Source organism: Gambusia affinis, linkage group LG04, assembly GCF_019740435.1.
Source record: "Gambusia affinis linkage group LG04, SWU_Gaff_1.0, whole genome shotgun sequence".
Taxonomy (NCBI): domain Eukaryota; kingdom Metazoa; phylum Chordata; class Actinopteri; order Cyprinodontiformes; family Poeciliidae; genus Gambusia; species Gambusia affinis.
This window is the reverse complement of record NC_057871.1, coordinates 7,476,318-7,501,963: the sequence shown is the minus strand read 5'-3', so window position 1 is coordinate 7,501,963 and position 25,646 is coordinate 7,476,318. Positions and strand designations below refer to the sequence as shown.

Sequence of the window (25,646 nt, the reverse complement as noted above, 5' to 3'; positions counted from 1 at the left end):
GCAGGAAAATCCCATATATTCCAAAAGAGAAATAAAGTCTCATTTTCAAAACTGACCTATTCATATACTTTAGTTTTATGACATCTATTATAGCAGCATTTTCAAAGTTTGATAACACTCTGTACTTAATTAGCAGGAATTTATAATGTGTAGCATTTCCCAAACTTCCTTCTTTTGGATCAGGCTTCATTCTGTGTCCTTCTGTCCTTGAGAATGTGTGTGTCTGTGTTTCATGTGTGCAGGCACAGTGGAGGAGGATGAAGGAGATGATCTATTACTGAAGTATGTAAATGAGTTCTGGTGGTTCCCCCACATGTGGAGCCACATGCAACCTCACCTCTTCCACAATGAGTCCTCTCTGTTGGAGCAGATGGTCCTCAACAAGGAGTTTGCTCTGGTGAGATGGATGCAAAAGCAAAAACATTTCTTGCTGCTTTTTTGGCTTGTGGTTGTTTTCTCTCATGTGTCCTCTTAATCATGCCTTCCTTCATGATTTAGTTTTTTGGCATCTGTCACTTTTATTATTATTTTCTTTAAAAATAACAGGCATTACATCATATGTCTTACATCTATTGGGATAGAAGATGTAATGTCTACAACAAACAAATGTCTACAACGGCCGTGTTCAGTATCAGAACACGGCCGAGGTTAGAACTTTTAAATGTGCTGCAACCCGAGTCTCAATTACGGCCTCTTTAAAGGATGTATTATAACTGCATGCAAGGGAAAAATGAAAATGTGCAAATTACATTTTAATAGGTTATTTTATCAAGCTATTAGATTTATTTCAATAGTGAAGATATGCTGAAGCTAATTTGCAGCACCTTCTATAAAACTGGTATTTTGTCCCGTTACATTCTCATGCAGTGGGGAAAAAAGATTCACCTGTACAGTAAGTAGATTCATTAATTTCCTTTAGTTTGACTGAGATAACAGATCTTTTTTCCAAGAAAGAGCTGACCAAGATAACAGCAGGACACTTTAATTGCAAGGCTCACACAGCAGAATAGTAAACAATGCATTAAAAGATACCAAAATGACTTGCACGGTGAGGGTTTTCATCTGGGCTTTAAATTCATTCAAAGATGATACATTTTGCAGATATGGGCCAGGTTAAAGATTGTTCCAACTACCAGGAGCTAAAAAAGGGATTTTTTTTTAATCCACTGAAAAGTGGATCCACTTTTTCAAAACTGCCTAATAGTTGTGATTTACTTTTTGTGATAACAAAAGGAACGCTTAACCAAGGCTGGACGATATAGGTGTTTTATATCATAACAAAAAGCTAATCAATAATCATCAGTGCTGATAGTTATTGATTTGCTTTTTGTTTTAAATATCTGAAATACTGCCAAACTGGTATTGTGATGTTTCCTCTTTTATCCGCAGTTTTCACTCAAGCTGTTGTTTATTTTTAAACACAAGTTTGAGATTGAGTGACTTGATTATCAACCACCAACCTCGTTTATTACACTTTAGGTTGAGCAGCTAAAGTGTTTCTTCTACCTCTGTTGTTCTGTGAATATTCTATACATCTAATATAGAATATTCTATCAGATGTGTTATATTGATATTGATCACGTGTCTATTGCGATATTATTATTGATTTATCATCCCGACCTAGTTTTACCCAAAATGGCTTTCATGATGGTCATCTACCTGTGACTTAGGCAGCAAGGATGTAGCGACATGATCAGTTTTATTAACTCAGAGCAGACAGAGAAACATATTTAGTTCAAATCTCGTAGCCCTGTGAATTAAACTTTAAACATGCAAAGACAAAAAGCATACATATGTATATAGTGTAAGTCTTCATAGTCAGTAACGGGCAAAAGAGTATATATTGATTTTCACATGGATAGAAAAGCAATTGCGATAAATTGTTGGAGAAGGCTTTTTCAGCTGTATGTTAAAAGTTTTAAAACTTGAAGATAGATGTGTCCTATAATTCTTCATATCTGCTTTACTTTGCTTTGTCTGATAAGAGCATATGTTTTAGTAAGGGTTATTTTTATCACCATATTGAGCTGCGTTCTCACACATGCAGGTTTGCTTAAAGGGTTCATTCATCCTACTGAAGGTGAGCCTAAACATGAAGTGTGATTACTATACTCTTTTATACACATGCGCACACACGCATTCACATTTCCTCTGACCGCTGATGCTTAGCCCTGACAATTCGCGTAGGTGTATGTCAGAGCAAAGGACAACACTATCAGTCTTCGGAATCCAGCCTGTAAGCTCACACACACATGCTCACGCAAACTGTATTTTTTCTAATTTCCAACCCGAAGGCCAATACAATAACAAACTCGATTCAACACGAACCATGTGCTTTCCCCACAAGGTCGTACCGTTGGGCCTTGTGTGTTTATGTGATACAAAGAGCTGTAAGTGTGCCATAATTTTCTGAGTTTATTTATATAACCTTCATGTGTGACTCTGCATGTGCCCCCTACCTTCTCCTGTCTTCCTCAGGAGCACAACATCCCAGTTGACATGGGCTACGCTGTGGCCCCTCATCACTCCGGCGTTTACCCGGTGCATCTGCAGCTGTACGAGGCTTGGAGGCGTGTTTGGAACATACGGGTCACAAGCACCGAGGAGTACCCTCACCTTAAACCCGCCCGCTACCGCAGGGGCTTCATCCACAACAACATAATGGTGAGCGTGAGCACAATGATTGTTAATCGTATTAAGTGAATAATTAATTAAACACGTCAGAGGTGCGTTTAACTGCATGTAGAAACATGCTTATCCACACAATCAGTTACATTTATGAAGGTCTTTGGTTCCAGTGACATGAAAAACAGCTGCTTCTTGCCAATCTAATCACTTTTTCTGCTTTGTCCATTCTAAGACCTTAACTAATATTTTTTAAACTTTATCTGTGTACAGTTTTGCTTCATAAAATGTGGCATGGTTTGAGCAAAACATGGATTTTATGCCTGAATGTGATAAGTGAGACTTATTTATTCAGTGTCTTGCAGGATTCAAACCCTTTCAACTTTCTTTTGTTTTCTGAGTTCAAATTCACAGACTTCAATACAGTTTATGTGATAGCCCAACAAAAAACTAGTATTGTAAAGTAATAAAAAAAATAAAATAAAGATTTTTTTTTTACAAATACCAATCTAAAATTGGGCCATTTTAACATGTGAATATGCTTTGATCAAAGCCATGTCAGGGCAGCTCTGGCTACACGTTCAGTAACATTTTGCTGCTAAAAGTTCAACTTCTGTCTTGTTCTTAAGTGTTTTGCAAATTTTGACCACTGGTTTCAAAACATTCTCAGAGCTTAAATTTCCAAAAAATGTTATTCTTAATTTTTTTTTGCGTATGTTTTTCCTGGGATCAAATTTATTTAGATCATGGTCTGTGAGCAGCTCCTTCCTCCTATCAGGAGTGTTACTGCAGTCTAAACTTCAAACTTTCACCCAACGGCAGAGTCCAAAATATGATTAAAGAACAGCAAAACCAGACTTATTCAGTATTAATATTGGATTGTTTGGAACCAATTGTGGTTTAAAAGGCATGGACTATGACTCCAGTGTTTGAAAATCTGATGGTAGAATGGATTTTAAATCAAGTGTGCTGATCCCATCCCTCATAAAGAAAGAGAAAAGGAGAGCTGTGATTAGCCTCAGATTTGGCCATTTAAAGAAATCCTCTGTAACAGTTTCATTGCAACCAATCTGTACATACAACTGAATTAAAATCATTTCTAAATCAGAGGAAACTTCAATCCACAGATGTCTAATAATTAAAATCATCAAGATTTGTTTCTTATTAACAGTAACCATGAACACATGTATCACCAGCAGGTCTTCTCTTCTTAAGCTTAAAATGGATAAATAATTAATGCTCCTGGGAAGTTGGTTTAACTGTATCTCAGAGCACAAACACTGAAATAAACATTTACATATTTATCAGTAGAAATCTCTTTAAAGTCTTTAATGAGAATGTTAATCTCTCTGTCAGTGAAGATGCTAAAACTGAAAGCTTCTGGTTCCTTTCACTGAATATTTGTACAAAGATAGGCAGATTTTATAAAGTTATTTCAAAGCAAACTCTGCATTGCAACATTTTTACTCACTTTTGTATGATTTAGTTCTGGTTCCTGCCTTGGAAATGCAGAGAGGATAATAATTATATCAGAAAACTGCAGCAGTTCCTAAAAAGTTCCTGCATTGGAAATACACTTTAGCGTATCTTCTTTTAAAATTAACCAGTTCACTTTTACGTATATTCCCATCAATTTTAACTAACTTCGCTGCCACTGCCAAATACAACATGATGCTGCCACTCCCACATTTCACCATAGATATGGTGTATCCAAGGTGATGTGCAGTGTTAGTTTTTTTGACTACAGAAAGCGTTCTGTAAAGAGGCTGCAGTTTTTCTCATCTGACCAGAGCACTTTCCTGGCTTTTGATATTAAAACCCAAAAAGCAAATACTTGCTTTTTGGGTTTTAATATGACAATGTATGAAAAGGTTAAATAAGTAGAATACTTTTGCAAGACACTGTAAATATTCATATCAAGCTACTCCTAATGCAATATAAATGCAGACATGGAGAGGAGAAAGTGTTCTCACCCAGCTTAGGTTAACATTAGAGAGAAAATCCAGACTAATATTGAAACAATGAATAATAAATTTTTAAAGCAGATAAATTAAAGTAGGGTCTGTTTTGACAGCTTGTAGTGCTTTCTCTTTTTGTAGGACTGTTTACTTTCTGTCTTTCTGTTGAAACAGGTGTTGAAACTAAACGTAAATTGCTTGTTGATTGTTTTTTGCGGTTCCAAACAAAAAAAATCAATAATGCCACACGCGGTGTGCAACCTCGGTGTTTCTGTCTTTGTTTATGGGTATGGACTTTTTGACCTTCTCTCACAACAGCACGCTTTGCTCTCTTAATTCAATATTCAATGGTTTCCCAGTTCTTGGAGAAAGGGCAATTTTTTTTAGCGAGTTTGCATATTTGAATATAGCAGAATGTGTGTCATAAACTGAATGCATATCAATGAGACATTTAAAATTATTTTTTAACTAATCATCAATCATCACTGAAGACAGCATTAGAAAAAAACTTTTGTAAGCCATTTCGAACAGGCACGTTCGTAATCAGTGTGCCCGCTCGCTCCTCCTCCTTCTTTTTATTCACTTGTCACTCAGACTCTTAGTGAGTCTGCCAACTGTTTTTTATTGACAAAAGAGCCAATCACATCTGGCATCTTAATTATCAGCACTTTTTTGGGGGGCGGGGGGGAGTTGCCATATTTGGCTCTTGAGCAAACAATATAAAGAGACGGCTATATCAATTTTCCAATCAGTCCAGCTTTTAATTCTTGATGTCACTGTGCTGTAGAAGTCAGCCATTTAATCCTGCATCTTTTCAGCACAATGACAAGCAGGCCTTTTGACAGGCTGGTAGATGTTATTATGCATTTTTAATCAAGAGGTATTGAAAAGCATCTGTGACTCACTGAATTCAATAAAATAACAACTTACTGAAGACAGATGAATGATTAACTAAAAGGGATAAACTAAAAAATAAACAAAGAAAAATGAAATAAAGCTACTCTATTTACCTCAATTTAAAACAGATTGTGTACACATTGTGTTTTACACCCTAATATCAATTTTTATAACTTAATTATGTGTAAATCAGGCTCCCTTAGCTACAATTGATTTATTTGCTTTAAATGAAGTAAAAGAATATGACAGGATGTTACTGATCCCTCTTCTTACCATTTTTTTAACACATGCCACATTGTGGTAACCAACTGCTCCTTTTGGGCCCCAAACCAAGGACCCATAAGAAGAAGTAGCAATTCTTTAGGTTTAGCACTAAGTGTGAATTGAGTTTAGATTAAGTTTAGGATTAGGTATGTACTGGTAGTGATTAGTGTAAGGATTAGGGTTAGTCTATAGGAATGATTGAAAAATGAATGAAAGTCAGTGCAAAGTCCTGGTGAAGATAGAAAGACATAAGTTTGTGTGTGTGTGTGTGTGTGCGTCTGTGTCTAAGTATGAAAATTAGATTGAGAAAATGACTTTAGTGGTGCTTCTCAGTGTTGTTGTCTAACTACAGCTGTTTTAGGGTGATGAGAGTAGAAAACCAAATGTTTTACGAACCCTGTTAAAATATAAATACTAGATTAGTAAAAAGAAGAAATCAACAGAGTGTAATTATGAAAAAAAACATAAATTAATAAAAATAGGTTAAAAAAATGGGAAAAAGCAACATAAAATACAGTGTGATTCAATAAATACTATGGTTGTAGAACCACAGTGGAGACTGGTGTGCATAAAAATGGCTTCAGCCGCTTTTTAAAAAGAGTCAATAGTGCCTATGGAGAAACTAGAGAAAGAGGATGTGCTCTTGACTGGAAAGATTGATCTACACAGGTTTATCAGGGAGTGTGTGGAACCATCGGCATCATGGCCTCAAGATGTAAAAAGCCACAAGGAAGAGCTGTGTCTACAATCCATAAAACTCAGTCTAAAATTAGTTTGTTAAAACTGGTTAGAAAAAACTCATACAGTAGTCCAGGTAAGATGAACTAAAATCAGGATTAAACATGAAAAGACGTTTGTTAATAACCATTGTTTACATGACAACATCAGGACAGTAAAACACAAAGGTTCTGTTGCGTTTTGGCCTCTTATTTATACGTTAATTCGCAGGTGAAAAACGCAAAGGTTTGACTATTGGCAGTACAGTGAAACCTCTTAGAATTGCAAAATGATCATGTAAATGCAAACTGAAAACATTTTAAGTATGACGTCCGTCACATCATATTGTGCTTGGTGTAACTCTGTTCTGTCTTTGCTGCTGTGCTCTTCAGATTACCACTTCTGTAACTCTTTATGTTAAAGCAAATTCTTCTTTAACATGCATTTATGCCATTTATTCCATTAGCAAAATCCATAAAAATGTTACAAAAGTATCTTTCTGGATCAGAAAGTCTACCATATTTTACTGCTTCCTACAGGCACTGTTTTGTTTTTGTTTTTTTGAATTCACAATGGAACATGTTTTTTGGAAACATAACATAAACAGAACTTTATAAAGATGAAAACTGATCTGAATAAACTTTTAGAAATCACTTTAAAATGAATTTGTGCTGATGAAACAGAGGAGTACACTGAGATGAAGTGTAGTTGCAGAAATAATTAGAAAAATCTGACAATACATCCTACAGGAATCCCACAAGAGAAAGTGTTTTTTCTAATGTGACTTGATTCAAATAGCCACTGAAAGATTTCTCAGAAAGATGCAAAGACAACCATTTTAAAACACAGCTAGTATCCAGTAATGTTTTTGCTTTTCTCAAGAGTTTTACAATTGGAAAATATTCCATAAAAACTCTTCCGAGTGAGGAATAAAATACACAATAACTCAACTTTATGAGGACAAAAGGTTATCTAACACACTATATCAATACATACCCTGCTATCTAGAGAAAAATAACAATATAAATTAAAAAGTCAATATGCTCTGCAGGCTTTTCTCTCAGATTTTGATCGCTCACAGACTCCTGCCTTCCTGGAAGATAACTTTGAGACATCAACAGCACCCTACCCACTTTCCTCACCTTTCACATTTTTCACGCCCAATTTTCCCAGCTATTCCTACCCATTAATCTCTTTCTCCTCCCCTGCGTGCTCCGTCTTCGTTTGCTCAGAGGAGGACAGGAAGTTGTCTTAAGGCGGTAAAATTGGTGTTTGTGCGTCTCTGTCAGCAGATTGAGAGCCACCCACTGGACCTACAGTATCAGAACAAATCAGACTGAGATATGGAGCTGTGCTGTGTGTGCGTGTGCACGTGTGTGTATTTCTTTTTAAAATGTACTATATCAGTTTGAGCTATGGCTGTGTGGATAATTGGTTTGGTGAAATAGTGCTGAGTGTCTGTGGCAATGGTGGCCTTCTCGCATATGTGTGTGTCGGTGTGTGTTTGTGCGTGAGTCTGCAGCATTTTATAGATAAACCAATATCTGCACTTCCAGCCTTTACTCTATTTCACACGGAGAAGTGCTCCACAAGGAGTTTGCTATAAAGATGTTTGTCTCTTTTCTTTTCGTCCCTTCTTCTTTATTAATTAACTAATAAAAATGCTTTTAATTCACAAGCTGCCAAATCCTTCTAACAAGCACCGTACTGCTTCTTTCTAGTTGTTTTGGAGTGCATTACCTTTAACAGTGTACATTATAATTAATTCCATTTGAATGACGACTGCAACCAGCAATGCGTCTACAAATGTTTGTCAGATATTGCTTCTTTGCGGATCTAAAATAGAAAAACTAGTATTAGTATTAATGTCAAAGTAATGTCAAATTTGCTTTTAAGTGTGATAAGACCTATCTTGTACTACTTTTTTCACTGGTAAGGTGTAGTATGCAGCTCAGGTAGGGTTTTTTATTGCCCTGGGAGAAATCTATTCCTTCCTGAGCTGGGATTAAAAGCAATCTGCTCTCATCTCCTTTGGTAAACAGCGAGACACCAAAACATCATACAAGTGTAGGTGAGGAATGGGTGGAACCAGAGTAACAGCATACCGTTAAAGTTTTAACTCATGAAAAGAGATTGCACTTGTGCTGTATTTATTGTGCTATTTGTTCCTTCTGTGAATTAACCCAGGGCTCCAGATACACGACTCTCGTGTATTCTAGTTTGTGCTTTTGTAAAAGCACAACTCCTCTAAGCTAATACCTAATTCCTCTCTTAATAATAGTATGTATGCATACTGTATGTTTTTTTTAACCTTACATGTTTCAGCAACATTCAAACCTTCTATTTCTAAACAATTGTGTGTGGTTATGCTTATTTAAAAAAAAAAAAAAAGGAAATTACCACTGTTGGGCTTAATTTGCATCTTTATTCGTGCTGAAATTTCACAGCTCATCACAGGGGATCAGTTTCTATTATTTAAAACATGCTTTTCTACTTTACTTCTTGTTCTTTTGGGCCTTATTTCATCCCCAGTAATGTTAGCATTACTGAGGCTGTCATGTAGTGTTTTTATCAAGGCAAAATTACCAGCTGTGGGAGTTCAGATAGCTTTGATCTCACTGCGTTGAGTACTTTAGGAACAAATACATGAATGCATGGGACCCACATGCAGACGGTAAAATGCATTTTCATATGACAATCACAAAACCAGTCTAACCTTATGCTTGAAATATTTTGCCATTCTTTGCATAACTACAATGGGTTTGATTTTATGACAAAGCCAGTTTTTGTAGCTCCCACTTTGCTTTTAGCTGCGACTAGGTTTGAGCACCACCTGAGTGGAGCAGCTGGAATTTTATGCTAAAATGTCAAAGAGTGCTTGAAGTGGCAGACTAAGGCAACAAACCTTCATTGACCGCATGCCGCAAGCTGCAGAGATTACAGAGTTGACAAGGTGTCAAGTCTTTATTCACATTTTCCAAGCATAAATACATATTGAACGTTTTTTCTCACTGAAATCAAAAGCCAGATGTTATTACGGTAGGTTTTAGAGGCTTCTTGTCCAAAATGAATGGGGCTCTTTGGACCTCTTTGTCATAACAGCCATGATGGCTGGCGATTATAGGGAAGACAAAGGTAGAGCCAATAACAGTTAATAATGGCTTCTGTGGATTAGATGGCAGCAAGTCACCAAGATCCCGATACTGGACTACCTAAATGAAAGTGAGCCATTGTTCAGTGCACTATATGCTGTATCAAACAAATTACTGGAATTTCCCCAATGCATTCTGCTGTCTTTTACATTACAGAGCAACCATTAATTTATGCAATGCATCATATATTTATGTCTCATGTAATCATTTCACCTGTACATCTACTATTTTGTGCTTTCATTGTTCATATTGTTACTTTTTATTTCATATTTAGCTGCAGGTTTCCACAAAGCAGCAGTTTGAATTGCAGTTAAATCATGTTGGTTTTTGTCATTTTTAAGGGGAGCTCTTTGACACATTAGGGTGTTTTTACAGTTCCCTTGGACTGCTGATGCAAATGTGGACACCAGTTTAGCGTAAGCATAAAGCTTCCAGTGGTTCTCAAAGGGGTCATAAGAATAACATAACAAGGACTCATAAAACTGCATGATGTCACTTAGAAAGTGTTAAGTTTGAAAATAAAAATCTGGCAGCCTGTATATATAGTGATAAGTGACCTATGCAGTGCTTTCCCTGTTTACTGTTTAATTTCATAGGAAATTAGGACTGAATTAGCTACAAGCAAAAATCAAATTGATGTTTTCGCAGAGCAATTTATATAAAATGTTTGCTCAGATAACCAAGGCTTACACAAAAAAAAAAAAAAACATAATGAAATTATACTGCAGGCTGCACAGTGGCGCAGTTGGTAGCACTGTTGCCTTGCAGCAAGAAGGTCCTGGGTTCGATTCCCGGCCCGGGGTCTTTCTGCACAGAGTTTGCATGTCCTCCCTGTGCATGGTGGGTTCTCGCATGCCGGGTTCTCTCCGGGTTCTCCGGCTTCCTCCCAGAGTCCAAAAACATGACTGTTAGGTTAATTGGTCTCTCTAAATTCTTCCTAGGTGTGTGTGTGCGTGTGTGTGTGTGTGTGTGCATGGTTGTTTGTCCTGTCTGTCTCTGTGTTGCCCTGCGACAGACTGGCGACCTGTCCTGGGTGACCCCGCCTCTCGCCCAGAACGTAGCTGGAGAGGAACCAGCAACCCTCCTGACCTCACTAGGGACAAGGGTGTTAGAAAATGGATGGATGGAAATTATACTGCATTTTTTCATATATCAAGTAGTAGTAGTGGAGGTCAGAAAATCAGAAAGCACTTGGGAGGGGAGCAGCACCTGAAAGTGACTCTTCTATCAATAATGTCTTTTCAACAGCACACATTTAGTCTCCATGGTAACCTGCTGTCTTACTGACTAATGGATGGCAGTTGTCTCCACAATTTTTACTTCAGTGTTGTCAGTTTATGGCCAAAGTGCTTGTGTGGTGTATTCAATAATTAGAAAAATCTTTCTTTTCTCACCAGTGTGTCTCCATTCAGGTCCAATGAAGCTGAAAATTGGTTAATTCTGGTTAACAGCAGATTTCTGTTTGAAAATTTATTCTGTAACGCTAGTTCATCTATCCGGATTCGAATAATGTAGTTGTAAAAACCAAAATGAAGTACATGCTTCTGAAAAAATCTATTCTGTGTTCAAAGGGATGAATATAAGCAGGAAAAGTCAATGGTGTAAGACGTTTCTGGGTAGACTAAATAATTCCAGAATTTTAGAGATCATCTAAGATATTTTCCAAATCTGGAAAAGGATGGAAAAAGAAAATGAAATGTCAAAAAATGTGTTTCGAATGTGTTTAAATCTTCCACACTGTGTCCTCCCCCATTATCTCTATATTCCATCCATTATGCAAATATTTTAGATATCCGGAGCACATGAAGGCAAAAAATGAACACTTTCTAGAGCAAAAGAGGTCAATGTAAATGCATTTTTGGTATTTTCAAATTGTATTTGTTTACTTAATTTGTACATGTTAACTTCACTTTGCTTGAGTCCATCTTCTTTTATTCATCAGAGTTTATTTTGTAGATGTGAAACACAGTAATTGCTCCTTCTTTCACTGCATGCCACTCTGTGTGTGTCCAGGTGCTGCCTCGTCAGACGTGTGGCTTGTTTACTCACACCATCTACTATAAGGAGTATCCTGGTGGACCCAAGGAACTGGACAGAAGCATTCATGGGGGAGAGCTGTTTCTAACTGTGCTACTCAACCCTGTGAGTCAGCAAAAGCTCGCACGCAGCCAAACACAAGCACTCACACACACAGACTGATAAACATTTTTTAGTTTTTTTGGCCTTGAAGAAGCACCACAAGGCTTTACTGCTTTAACTATACCTGTAACTTCCTTTTAGTTTTAGATCAATATAATTTTTTGGCATTATTAATCTGTCTGCCTCTTTTTCTGTCATGGGCAGCGTCTCATTCTTGGAGCTGTGTTCTTCTCTCCCCTTTAAATTAGGTCTATCCACCGGGGGGTTGCTGTCACATACATTCGTGCACACACACATGCAGGTTTTCCACCTCTCACTTACCCCTGCTGTGTATGTCAGCTCAACTTGACTCTGCTTTGAATTAAGGAACAGAATTAGGTTTTGGGAGGGAGTTTAAAAAATAAAGTAAAATCACCCACACGTGCACGCCTGCATGGGCGCGCTCGCACACACGGCTCAAGGCTGGATATTCAAAGAAAGTGTCCCCCTAAACATTATCTTTCACTGTCTGTGTTTCTTTCTCTGCCTTAAACCACACATGTGCAGATGCACAAACACACAAAGATGCTCATAGAGCGGCAGTAAGCTGTATTGAAGTGTCAGGTAAGGGAGTGCTGAACCAGAGGAGCTGTCAGAACTCACCCGACATCACAGAGTCAAGTGCAGCTCCCTACAATATCCCAGTCTGGCTCTTTCTTCTATCTCTGCACCAATTTGTCTTTCTCCTTCTTTTGGTTTTCCAGCTATTTTTTTCCCTTTGTTTCTTCTCTGTCTTTTTTGGTCACATTTTTATGATGCCTTTTTCTTTATTCCTGTCTCATTATTTTCCTTACTTTCTCAAGTCTCCTTATTTCTTGTGTTTTTTAAGGATTTATTTACTAAGTATTATTTTTTTCCCCTTTTGTTCTTTCTCTCCCCACCCTCTACCTCTGTGTGTGTAAGTGAATCCCCTTTTTCTTCTTCTGAGAAGAAGGTCTTACCTGTTTAAAAAGATCCTAATAGATATTGGCAGAAAAATGCTTGCGGTTTCCTGCTTACTTGAAGAAAAGAGGAATTACTTTTTTATCCAGCTCTATATAATTCCCTAATTGCTTTGCATTATGCAGCTCCCACCTTTGACAAAGGATCTCTAGAAGACAAAGAGGTTTGCCATCTCTCCCAGCAGCAATGACAAGATTCTAATAAAACATAAAAAAATGTCATCATGGCTGAAAAAAAAAATGAAAGAAGGGTTATCTATGTTTTTCTAGTCAACAAAAGCATGGATAGTGAGGTTAGTTGGAAAGCATTGTGTGGCAAAGAGAGTTGTGTAAGCACAAGCCAAAATGTCTGAAGTTGCAGTGCTTTATAAAAATTACAGAATATCATTTGTAGACTACAGCCACCTGAAGGGATGTCATGTTGTACAAAATTCATGTTTTGGTTTGTTTTGGTTACCTTGAGTCAAGAGAAATAAATAAAAAGAAGGTTTAAAAGTTTAAATCAATATGGAGTTCTATACCTGTTATGTGCGCTTGATATTTGGTACCTGGTTTTTAGAACATTGTTTGAGCCATTAGAAATAAAAACAATCTATGTAAGAAATGGTGGTTGCTGAGGAACTGGTACCTTCTTAATTTTATATGAATATCTTCTGTAAGGTAGGAGAGGATAGGCTGAGACAAGGTAAGGTATGGATAGAATAAAACAAATGCTATGCTTTAGCTTGGCTTGTTTTACTGCTTATAAGACAAATGTGCAACTAGTGCTTTATTTAATTTATATTGTCATCTTCAAAAAACTTCAGTGAAAGATTTACAGCCCTGTTTGCCTCTCTCACATTTCTAATCTATTGTCCTTCTCCCTCAGAGCCAAAACAAACGACACTAAGAGACACTTTTGTATCATCAATAAAACCACTAATAAACAGAGCAGTATTTTTTTCCCCTTAAATGCGAGCTGTCTGCCCTGACTGAAACACATGCACAGTTCACACATGCAGGTGCAAAGATGATTCATGTTAGTGTCTCTGTGCAGTGTTTCAATTTGCAGACACAAAAGCTTAATTAGTGTGCGTACTTTGTGCCTAATCAATAGTGCTCTGTGGCTCGTTGCTTAAGTCCCCCTGGGTGTTTCCTTTTGTTTGATGATCTGCCCGTCGGTAACAGTGCCTCTTCCTGTCGAATTACTCTAAATCACTTTTGGCATTTTGTGGCAGTTTGCCACAGACTGCGACCAAAAGTTTGTGAATGTGTTTGCATGCGTGATGGCGTGGCTGTGAAGGTGTCCATGCAGCGCGGTCACGGAGCTCTGCTCTTACGTACAGTACACAGTACACTCGACAATCGATTGGACTCTGCAAATAGCCAAAAGGGCACAAGTCATTCCCCGATAAATGGTCAGAGAGATGTTGAGAAAGGAGAGGAGAGCGGGAGGAGATGGGGAGCGGTGGGAGAGGCGGGGGGAGCTGGGTGAGAAGGTGGCAGACAGATTGAGATTTAATTTTCAGGTCACGGCATCTTGTGTCACTTGAGAATCCAGACACATACAGAGAGGAAATGATGCACATATAGCCCCCCGACACACATACACACACGCTCGCGCGAACACACAATAGAGAATATTGTTCTGGACTGAAAGAACCAAGTATGTGTGTGTGTGTGTGTGTGTGTGTGTGTGTGTTTTAGAAATATCTGTGTATAGCTGGCATAAGCAGAGCTTTAGACATATATCAGGTCTGACATTTAGCTCCGCTTAGCTCTACCACTAAGCTTATTAGCCAAAGACCAAATATCAGCACAATCTCCCCTTCTCCTGTGTTTTAGCCACTTCGCACCCTCAACGTACAATACTGATATAGACACTGCTTTGGGTGTCTTCTCTTTCTCTCCCATCTTCTCCTCCTCTTTTCATCTCAGCAATTCTCAACCTCTGCATGTTGACTTTGCTCACACGTGTGAATCTTTCCACACCTCTTTTTGTCTCATTTCCACTTCTTGCCTCTTGTTCTCAAGAGTCCCGCTGATCGCAACTGAAGGCTTTGGCATCTCATCAACACATACCAGCTCTCTCAAAAACAAAGGCGCACACACAGGCACACAGTAAACCACAATACAAACTGGGAAGACATTAGTAAGCGACAGAAAAGCAGTGAAAGCTGCTCTAACTGAAAGGGACAGTAGTTGTTGACAGAAACAGACAGAATACATTTCACTAAGATCATTTGCTGTACTTACGTGCCATTTTCAGTTGTCTGCTGGTGTGACAAACAGACTGAGACGAACTGTGAGAGGAAAAGAGAAAAAGCCACTGCAGGGTTGAGAAGACATGGGACAATGACTGAAAATGAGACAGAATGGGGGAGTGGGGTTAGGATATGCAGTTATCTTTTTAGGAGCAATAACAATTTAATCAGGGTGAAATGTATGCAGAACTAAATGGCCGGTAATGGGAGATGGGCCTCAGCTGCTTAAATGAACATGTGGTGACAACGGCAGTCAGAAGGCAGTCAGACTCGGACCCACACAAGAGTGGAAAAGTTACTCAGCAAAAAAACCCAAAAACTGGAAGCTTTCTTTCCCATTTTGAACAGAAGTAACAGAAAAATACAAAATACAGTTCGACCGTATTAAGGCTTAATGACTTTCATGTTTTTGATGAAAAATGCATAAATAAATAAAAACCAAGTCGATATTTGTAAATCAGTCAAAATATCTAATTAGACCTGGCCTGAGCCCATAGACATTGTGTCTGAGCCCGAGCTAATGTGACTAACTGTATCTAGAGGTACGACCCCGAAGTAAACCCAATATATTATTTTATTGAAGGTTTTACTGCTTTTGTTTTTAGACCACAATTTGAATAAATAGTGTAACTTCTCCTGTTTTAGCTCTGTTTTGTTGCTTGTTGTAATCCCGGGGGGAATCAAGTGCAAATCTTCTGGCAGCCTGTGATTGATAGCAGCAGATCAGGGCAGTGCCAGCTTGTTACAGTCCAATAAACTTCTGCACTTACTTTCTTTTTTTCTTTAAACTACCTACTCCTCTCTTTAGACTATGATAAGTAGAATACTACAATTTTATATTGTGCATTTTGTGTTTTTCATTTGGGTCTCTACTGCTTCTAGAAATAGTCCAAGCACTTAAAAAAATATATCCAGCTGTTTTCTGGAAATAAATTCAAGTTTTTCAGCCATTTCAAAACTTCACAAATATAGCATCACAAATCAGTGGTGGGGTACAGCCCCTCACTTAGCAACCCAAGCAGAGCTGGTCAACAAGACAAATGTTCAGTTGTCACTTAGCATCCAGAAACTGCTTGCATGGCTTGTGCAGGAGGCTCTCATTCTGCTTCTGGGTCTGACTCAGTCAAAAGATGTACCATTGTACAATTGTGCATATGTTTCTAGCCACTTTGATGTGTAAAAAGCACAAGTGTAACATTTAGTTTTGGGGAGCTTCCAGCAGGAGCTTATTTGGATCTAAAGTGAAGAGAGGCCCTAATACAGATCACAATAGGCAGAACTGACCAGATGAAATCTCATGATTCCAGCAAAAAAAAAATAAAAAAATTGAACATGATTTGTATAACCCATAGACCTATCCGAAACAGTTCAAGGAAACATAATAGGTCCCCTTTAGTTAACATTATTATGTACTATCAAATTTGTGTGATATTTGCTAAGTAGAGTATAACAAACCTGTTACTGCTTTTATCGAGCCTTAATGTGGAACCAGACAAGCTGACAAACGGTCAGAAGGGAGGATGGACAAACAGATTCAAACAAGAATCAAGTAATAACTTCCAAAATGCAATCATATTGAGGGGGATTGGAATATGTCACAAACTCAAATACAAGAACATATGTTCTTCTAATCCTGCAAGACACGCCAACTGTCTGCCTGAGTTTCTGCATGCTCGTGCGTGTTCTTGCATGCATGTCCTTTGAAGAACATCACTCCATGTCAGGCTGACATGTTTCATTAGGGCATCTAGGTCAGCGCGAGATCTGGAAGAGGAGGGGAAGGAAAAAAAAAACATAAAGTGACTTTTTGGAGCAGAGTAGAAAGTCAGAGTAAGACATCAAACTGATGAAAGAAGTGGAGGGAAATAGAGCTGCATAGTAGCAATGAGAAGAAAAGATGAGGAATAAAGATTAAAAGTGATAGGCTGAGAGGTTGTATTTATATATTTCGAAACACTGCCAGTCCAGGCAAGATTTGAGTCCAGTTCTATTTTGAAGTAGTTTCCTTTTTATTAAAGGCCCATATGGGACCCAAAGCAATTCAGTGCTCAAGAAACACAGAGAAAAGGTTTGGATGGTTCAGTTAATTGAATTCTTAGCCGCAGCACGTTCTTCCACCGTGGGGCTTGGAGTTTTTACCTCAATGGGAGATTAACACCCTCTCAAGTGGGTTTTTACTTTTTTCTTTTTTAATTTAGACTCACCTGCCAAAGTTATTTTCTTTTTGTCACCTCCCCCATTTCCTCTCTCTTTTCTTCAGGTTTTTTCCCCCTTTTCTGCAGCTCTTCAATTACAAACACAAATCATCCCCTCTTTCCCCCTTTGTTTAATTTGGCTGCCACCGCTCAGGCCTCATAATGGATGTTTCCTTGTGCTGCCATAGTCAGACCTCTCTTTCTCCCTCTCTTTGTCCTAACTGTATGCACCTGCGAAACACCCCACACACATCCACACACAGCAACCTGTTTCCACACAGCCTGCAGAGTCAGACATCATAGGCTATTGAGGGGTTTGAAGGGGACATAAATCACTTTTTGATCACCGTGTTTCCTTTCCGAAAAAGGCACAGAACAAAAATGGAGACTTTTTTTATCTGCTCTGCTCAGATTTCTTCTATTTGCTACACAGTTTGGATCCCCTCCAGTCAACCTTTATTGGAGGGTGCTGCTAAATATTATGTCTTCATTATAATTTGAAGACTTTCCTACTGAGTTGTTTCTGAAAGCTTTGAAGGAGGAGATCTCAGGTTTTTGATAGTGAATTTTATTGGAGATGAGGGCCAAGTGGACCGTTTTCTCTCCTGGTGTATTTATCAAATGTTCTTGTCAGAGTGCTTGGCGACTTCTCTGACAGTGGCTCCATGATCCTGCTCTTACATCAGCTAAATTGACACAATCCTGGTGAAAGCCAGAATGCTGCACTGCTCATTTTCCCAAAATCCATAAGAAGGGCTGTAGTAGATCCACAAAGTGCTGTGGCATACATCAATGCACAAATGCATAAACATTTGTGCTAACATGTTCGTCTGCTTCGACATGTTCAAATATGCTCTTTTTCCCTCGAAAAGCAGAGTCTGTATACATGCATCATCTCACCCTCCTGCTGTTTCTCACTCTCTCACATGCTGACACGCGTTCCTTCCATCAGTGTGCAACTTTCCAGGTCAGCCGGACGCTGATCTATCAGGCTCCGACAGCGTGTCTCTCTATATTTACAGGAAATCTGCTAGAGAGTCACACTCTCTTTTATCTGCAGAAAATTTACTGTATAGACTCGCTAAAATTTATTTTAGCAATTTGATTCACAATTTTAAAGTAATACTTTATGTTGATTCATTACACAGAACAATATATTTCAGTTTTTTCCTTCAACAAGGAGTTGATTGGCTGATTGGCTCTACAAAATTGGGGAAATGTAATGTTCCCCATGTTGCATTGATGGCTTTACATGGACATGACAGACCCTATCTAATACTTTTTTTTTAAACAAAATGATAAAATATAGATTACTTTAACTAGTATCAACTAAAATTAACTGAAAAATTAATGGGATATACCCCAAAGTAAGACTGGCATGTGTATGTGTGTGGAGGAGAGAGTGGGTGCTTTTTAAGATGAAGAACATTAAAGACTGAAACACCATAACTCAAGCGAATCCAGACACCATCATTAGATCCAACAAATAATTCATATCTTAATGGCTGATGGTAACGTTTCATCTAAAGATGTTTCCATAGCTCTGTGAACAAAAAGGAGTGTAGCACAAGTTTGTGTGTGCACTTGTCTGTAACAGCTATCTTAGCTTGTCTCTTTGATCAGCCTATAAAAGCAGTGAAGCGTGGACAGATAGCCTGGACCGACACACCATTGCTCCTCCGCTCGCTTTGAGTGTCTCCTTCCTCCTCACACACATTAACCACCGCAAACACACTCTGACACACTGTCCCGTGTGTGTACGCATCTCTCCCATCTCCCAGTGCCTCTGAGGAGTATCGTGCTGCGTCCTCAGCTTTATCTACCAGCAGCAGTGAATGCATCAGTCTCATTTTATCTGTTTACCTTTTATTTCTGCACTTCAAACTGTGTACGTTGTGCTGAGACTTAATGTGAGATTTCACCTAACAAAAGCACCTGATAGGAGATGTTGATTCTTGGAGGACAGCTGAAATGCTCTGGACCCATATAACTGAACTCACGGACATGGAAGTAATCTTTTTTCTTGAGATTACAGTGGTAAACGTGAAGAGTTGGATTGCTAAAACATTCTATAATGATAAAGGAGATGTTATAGATGTAATAGTTCCCTTGCCTATAACAAGGGTTGCCATTCTTGATGGGTGAGACTGAAGTTTTTCCTATCACTCCAAATAATAAAAGTGCCTGCCCTCATAACAAAGCATCCTTTACACACTGCTGTTTGTAATTGGGCATTTTTAAAGTCGGCGGCACTCAGAGAATTCTCTCTGCAGATGCATGGCTTTTAATGTTCGAGAACAAATACAAATATAACAATGACATTAATCTTTAGAAATATACCGTGAAGAATTAACAGTGCAGCCTATCAAATTGTTTTCATAGTATTATCGAGCAAAACTTTGTAGCAGTTGATTTAAAATTTAAAAAAGTATCGTTGTCAAATCTGCCTGTAGCAGATGGTGCTATATCACAGTTCCTTTGTAGAAAAGGGAATAAATCCTCAAAGCAGTGGATGGTTCACAGCTGGCTAGACATCCCATCAGTTTTTACCCCTTCAAAAAAACTGAAAGTGTTTATAGCCATGGGACACAACACTATATCAGGAGATATTTAAATCTCTGGACCTTCATAAAAGGGCAAACTGAGCATTTGCATATATGCTGATACTATGTAGTTATTAAACATAATAACAAAAAAATTAGGAGCAACCTGGCATAGTCATGAACATGCTGCTAAAGCATTATTAACCCACTGCTGTTTATTTTCCTATGACACTGAAATGTAAGTCAGATAAGCAATAATGTGGCAAGGTAATAGAAGATTTACTGAATTATTTATAAAACATTACAGTACCCCAATTCCAAAAACTCTGAACTATCCCTTTGGCTTTGTTATATTTTGCGTTTCTTTCTCCTCTCCAGATCAGCATCTTCATGACCCACCTCTCCAACTACGGCAACGATCGACTGGGTCTCTACACGTTCGTCCACCTGGCGTCCTTCCTTCGCTCTTGGACTAACCTGAAGCTCCACACCCTCCCGCCTCTTCAGCTCGCACACAAGTACTTTCAGCTTTTCCCTGAACAAAGGAACCCACTGTGGCAGGTGTGTTTGCATGGGAACATGCCACACACATATGTGCTTGTGTTTCCTGTGTCTGCTCTGTGGTTGACTTTGTTGCTGAAAAGATAATATTTTTGTATTTAAATTTGTGAAGACATCCTGCAGTATTCTGATGCACATAGAACAAAAAAGAACCAATAAAATAGATAGTATTTATTGTTTTTTATTGTCCTTTTTGAGGCAGGGATCCATTAAGTTTATTGCAGAATACTAACGTCTGAATCTGTTACTGCATTCTGACTCCTTTGTGGAAATGTTTGAGGAGGCATTTACAGCTTATATGGATTTGTGCCGGGTTCAAAGGCAGAAAGGGCTCAGCAGACTATTCATTCTTCTGTTATATATCACTCTGTTCTATATCTCCTCACTGAGGTGGGTTACTTGGCATGTTTGTTTAACATCTAATCACTCTTTTTCCACACCATTTTGTAGAACCCGTGTGATGACAAACGGCACAAAGACATCTGGTCTAAGGAGAAAACATGCGACAGATTGCCTAAATTCATGGTGGTCGGCCCACAGAAAACAGGTAAGATGAAGATATGCCAACAATCAGACATGCACATGTAACACAGAGGCTTCTCCTGTGTGCACAGGTGTCTGCAGCAGAGCCTTTTCATATAATCCCCCATGCTCCTTTACCTCTGTCAGAGGGAGACAAAGGAGGAGGCTCCTTCCTCTGTTCTTCCACCCACATGCTTTTTCCTTTAGACGCACAGTGGTACCAGTGTCTCTGTCTTTCTTTTGCTTTGACTCCATCAAAGAGACTAAAATAGAGGAGCTTATTAAAAATGTGTGTAAATTGTGGATGCAGGGCAGGAAAGGGACTTTATTTGATAAGACTTGGATCCATCCAAAAGAGGTGAAATCAAAAAATCGGGGAGATAAAGCATTTATAAGGTTTGTTTTATACATATATATATATATATATATATATATAAATATATATATATATATATATATATATATATATATATATATCCTGGTCCTGGGTTTGATTCCCGGCCGGGGGTCTTTCTGAATGGAGTTTGCATGTTCTCCCTGTGCATGCATGGGTTCTCTCTCCAGGTTCTCCGGCTTCCTCCCACAGTCCAAAAACATGACTGTCAGGTTCATTGGTCTCTCTAAATTCTCTCTAGGTGTGAGTGTGTGTGTGAATGTTTGTTTGTCCTGTATGTCTCTGTGTTGCCCTGCGACAGACTGGCGACCTGTCCAGGGTGTACCCCGCCTCTCGCCCGGATTAATGTTGGGGATAGGCACCAGCAACCCTCCCGACCCCATTTAGGGACAAGGGTGTATAGACAATGGATGGATGGATGGAGATATATATATATATATATATATATATATATATATATATATATATATATATATATATATATATATATATATATATATATACCCACACACGGTATGTGTGTGGGTGTGTGTGTGTTTACTTTAGGTATATTAAGAACAGAAGCCTAATGGAGTGGTGCATAATGTAGTTGTAAAAGTAGAACCAGTACTCCGTCTACGGAAGCTATTAGTTTTCTAAACAGCTGTCCTAGGTTTGATTCCTAGGACCTTTCCTACATGTCTTTCCTTCTCTCTTTTACCTTTTAATTTGATTCAATTCCGTTTTTGTTCATATCGCTCATTTATGTTTCATTTTATTTCAATCACATCAAACAGTGCATTAGTTTTGGTTTATTATTAGAATTAGTTAAACATTTTGGCTTTGACTGTGGTTTACTCACATCTCCAAGCATTTTAAATGTCTGTGTAGCCCTTTCTATTGTGAGGGGGTGTGATTATAATTTCTTCTCCTCTGGCCCGATTGGTTTGAGTAGCATTTATAAATTTAATCATCATTTGAAAACCTCTTCTTATATATATTTTAGGTTAAGACATGTTTACTTATCAAACATTTAAGTGCAGCAAAAGAGCAAAAATGGAAGAAATGTATAAGGAGAAAGATACTTTTTAACAGAGGTGGTATACATCTGCTCTTGTATGTTGAGTTTTTGATTTTCAACGACTTTTGAACTCAAGTCTTTTATTGGTGACAACAGGATAAAATATTGCTGTGCATTTCATGCCTACGAAGTGCTGGATGTGCAGCGATATAATTAAAGTAGGTGGCACAAACTTTGGTAAACAGAAAGACCTGTGGAGAATTACAAAACTTCAGTTTACTGAAGCACATCTACGTGCATAATACAATTTGTGCCTTGTATACATTCAGTTGATGTCTAGAATTTAAATAAGGGGATTTTTTTCTCAGTAGGAGGTGAAGGGGTGAGGTATAAACAGTAATTACTTGGGTGATAATCTCCCACGTGGAAGGAGAGGTCAATGTAGCGACATCAGCAACCTAACAACAATTAGATTACTATAAATCCCCGTTTCATCACAGGAGAAGCAGGTGAAAAAAAGAGCTGCAGTGGGTGAGACAGAGGGCAGGACCATTTCCCCCTCTGCTGATTGGTGTCAAATACTTTTGAATCATGTGGAAGGAAGGGACTCTGATCTTTTTTCACACAGACACACAAGAACTCCCTCTGTGAATTCTCTGCAACATATAAATCTCAGAAAAGGGGAAAAAAAAAAAATCTTCCAGTATGGATCCGTGGACGACACCTCTCACACACCCACACACACGCAAACCCACACTCTGCAGAGCTGAACTAATGAGCCAGTTATGAATTATGCCCTTTCTTCCAGGAACAACGGCACTTTATCTCTTCCTGCTCATGCATCCCTCCATCTCCAGTAACTTCCCCAGTCCAAAGACATACGAGGAGGTCCAGTTCTTTAACACCAACAGCTACCACAAAGGAATCGACTGGTGAGTGCCCACGCACAATGCCACACACACACACACTTCTCACCTTCTTTCATTTCTTTGTCTTTTATTAGTCAGTGCCTAAGGTGAAACAAAAGATAACAACCCACCTTTTCTTCATTTTGTGAGGTTGTTATTAGCTTTCACCTGCCTGTACAGACTTTAGTAATGTGTCAGGCAGTTCAAAACAGCTCAACAGTGTCCTCAAAATGAGGATTTAATCCTGTAGTGTAAGCCAACAGACATATGTTGGCCTAAATGACCCATAAACGGGTTACTTAGCTGACAGACACAGCTGTCGCATCCTCCAGAAACACTTCCTCATTGACAATTGCTTAAGCCGTATCATCAGACTCCTTAAAGGCACAGATGAAGTCTAGAATGTGTTCACTTTCCAGACTGCATTTGACTTTGAAATTATGTGCAAAGCCGCTGCCTTGTATTGCTGTGGCTTACAGAGTTTGGATTAATTGCAGATGTCTGTGAGTGTGGTGTGCATCTTAAAATGATGTCTGCTTTGCCGCAGGTACATGGACTTTTTCCCCGTGCCGTCCAATGTTAGCACAGATTTCATGTTTGAGAAGAGTGCCAACTATTTTCCCTCGGAGGAGACCCCACGGCGAGCCGCTGCCCTTTTGCCCAAGGCCAAGATCATCACGCTGCTCATCAACCCGTCTGACAGGGCCTACAGCTGGTATCAGGTGAACACACTCAGCACAAACACACTCATATCGTACATGATCACATAGGTAGAAGAAAGGTTGATCTGGTCAGACTAAGATTAAGCTCTGTGGCCTACATGGAAAGCTTATGCCAGAATACTACCAGGCTACATCACCCTTAACCTACCAACACCATGGTGAAACACTGTAGGCAGCATTATGGTGCGGACATTCTTCTTTCAGTCAGGAGAGAAAAACTGGTCAGAGCTGTTGGGAAGATTGGAACACAAAAATCTCAAACAGCCTGTAAGACATTTATGAGAGCCCATTTTTAGAAGAACCAAAACATCTGCCTTCAGATGTGCAAAACTGCTAGAGACATACCCACAAAGAATTTAAAGCTGTGATTGCAGCACAATCTAAATTATTTTTCAGTGACTCATTATACCAATTTACAACATAGCTCTTGATCTCTTAACGTGTATTCTTTTCCTTCCACTTTGTAATTATGCACCACTTAGTCTTGTTTTATCACATAAATCCCTGATTTAACACATTAAGGGGTGTGATCATAATGTCAAAACATGCACATGCTTTTACACTGTACTGAATTACAATAGCTGTCAGCATCATGCTGTGAAATGCCTCTGTCTCTATTTACATTAAGTTATTTATCTAGCTTATGCCACTAGTTAAAGCTGAGTTATTGGGTTTGTCTGGTATATCTGCATATTCATGTATCATAAACCCCTGTAACTGTGACCATAAGCCTGTTTGATAAATGAGAAAATAAATAAAAACATGCCATCTCCAGTTTTATGTTGTTTTCTTCAACATCGATCGATGAATAAGAAAAAAACCCTGATGTCCAAAGCGAGATCTTTGAAGCCTCTTCTGTTGTTGTGCACCTCTCTCCAGCATCAAAGAGCTCATGAGGACCACGCAGCCCTGCAGTTCACCTTCTATGAGGTCATCAGTGCAAGAAAGGGAGCGCCTGCAGAGCTGCGATCCCTGCAGAGTCGTTGTCTCCTACCAGGCCTCTATGCTACACACCTGGAGAGGTGGTTGATGTACTACCCATCTAACCAGGTGAAGTTTCAGCTATCACAGATACAAGCCCATGACTGACATTATGATTCCTAACAAATTTAAAGACAAATGTTTATCTGCTTTGACCTTTTAGCATCATTTTTTTACGTCATTTAAATAACATTTTAACTTTTTTGAATGCCTTTTTAAATTTGTAACACTTTGTTGAAGTGTCAGTACGTAATGCCCCTTATCTCTGTATGTCTTTCTGTGTGCAGGTGATGATAATTGATGGCCATCAGCTTAGAAACGACCCTGCAGCAGTGATGGATGAAGTGCAGAAGTTTCTGGGTGTGACTCCTCACTTTAACTACTCCCAGACGCTAACGTGAGTGTCTGACACTGTACGCTTGCCTGTTATTTACAAGTGGGATGAATGCTATTCAATATGGATTCGGCAACAAGTTTCCAAAATCCCAAATCTGTGGGAAGTCTGACATCTGCTGGTAAACAGCTTGATCCAGATCCTCAGCAACATCTCGGAGTCACACCGTAAACAAAAACAACAACAATATCAGATGACTGCTAATTGAAGCAGTAAAAAAAAAAAAACAATAAATAATCATGTTTTAAAAAAGGTTTCTTTAAAAACAACATTAAGTGAAAGTGACAAAAACACACGCAAAAAACCCAGCTGTCTTTCTCATTGTTGGGTGCCACAATGATTATTGTGCTATTACACATAGTCCAAATAAAAGACATTCAAGTTTGAAGTTTTAATATGCGGAAAAGTTCCAATAAATAGTTTTGCAGAGCACTTTATAGTCAGTCAGTCT

The 25,646-nt window shown here is 38.6% G+C and overlaps 1 protein-coding gene across 2 annotated transcripts in view; it reads left to right on the top strand.

Moving 5' to 3' along the window:
* ndst3 (N-deacetylase/N-sulfotransferase (heparan glucosaminyl) 3) overlaps positions 1-25,646 on the top strand; it is a 51,243-nt gene that overhangs the window by 17,385 nt on the left and 8,212 nt on the right. For both annotated transcript variants that reach the window (XM_044114813.1, XM_044114814.1), the window contains exons 4-12: positions 243-397; positions 2,479-2,664; positions 11,627-11,755; positions 20,092-20,274; positions 20,725-20,821; positions 22,999-23,122; positions 23,646-23,820; positions 24,700-24,870; positions 25,089-25,198. In XM_044114813.1, the coding sequence (XP_043970748.1) occupies positions 243-397; positions 2,479-2,664; positions 11,627-11,755; positions 20,092-20,274; positions 20,725-20,821; positions 22,999-23,122; positions 23,646-23,820; positions 24,700-24,870; positions 25,089-25,198 (1,330 nt within the window). The remainder of the gene's footprint in view (positions 1-242; positions 398-2,478; positions 2,665-11,626; positions 11,756-20,091; positions 20,275-20,724; positions 20,822-22,998; positions 23,123-23,645; positions 23,821-24,699; positions 24,871-25,088; positions 25,199-25,646) is intronic.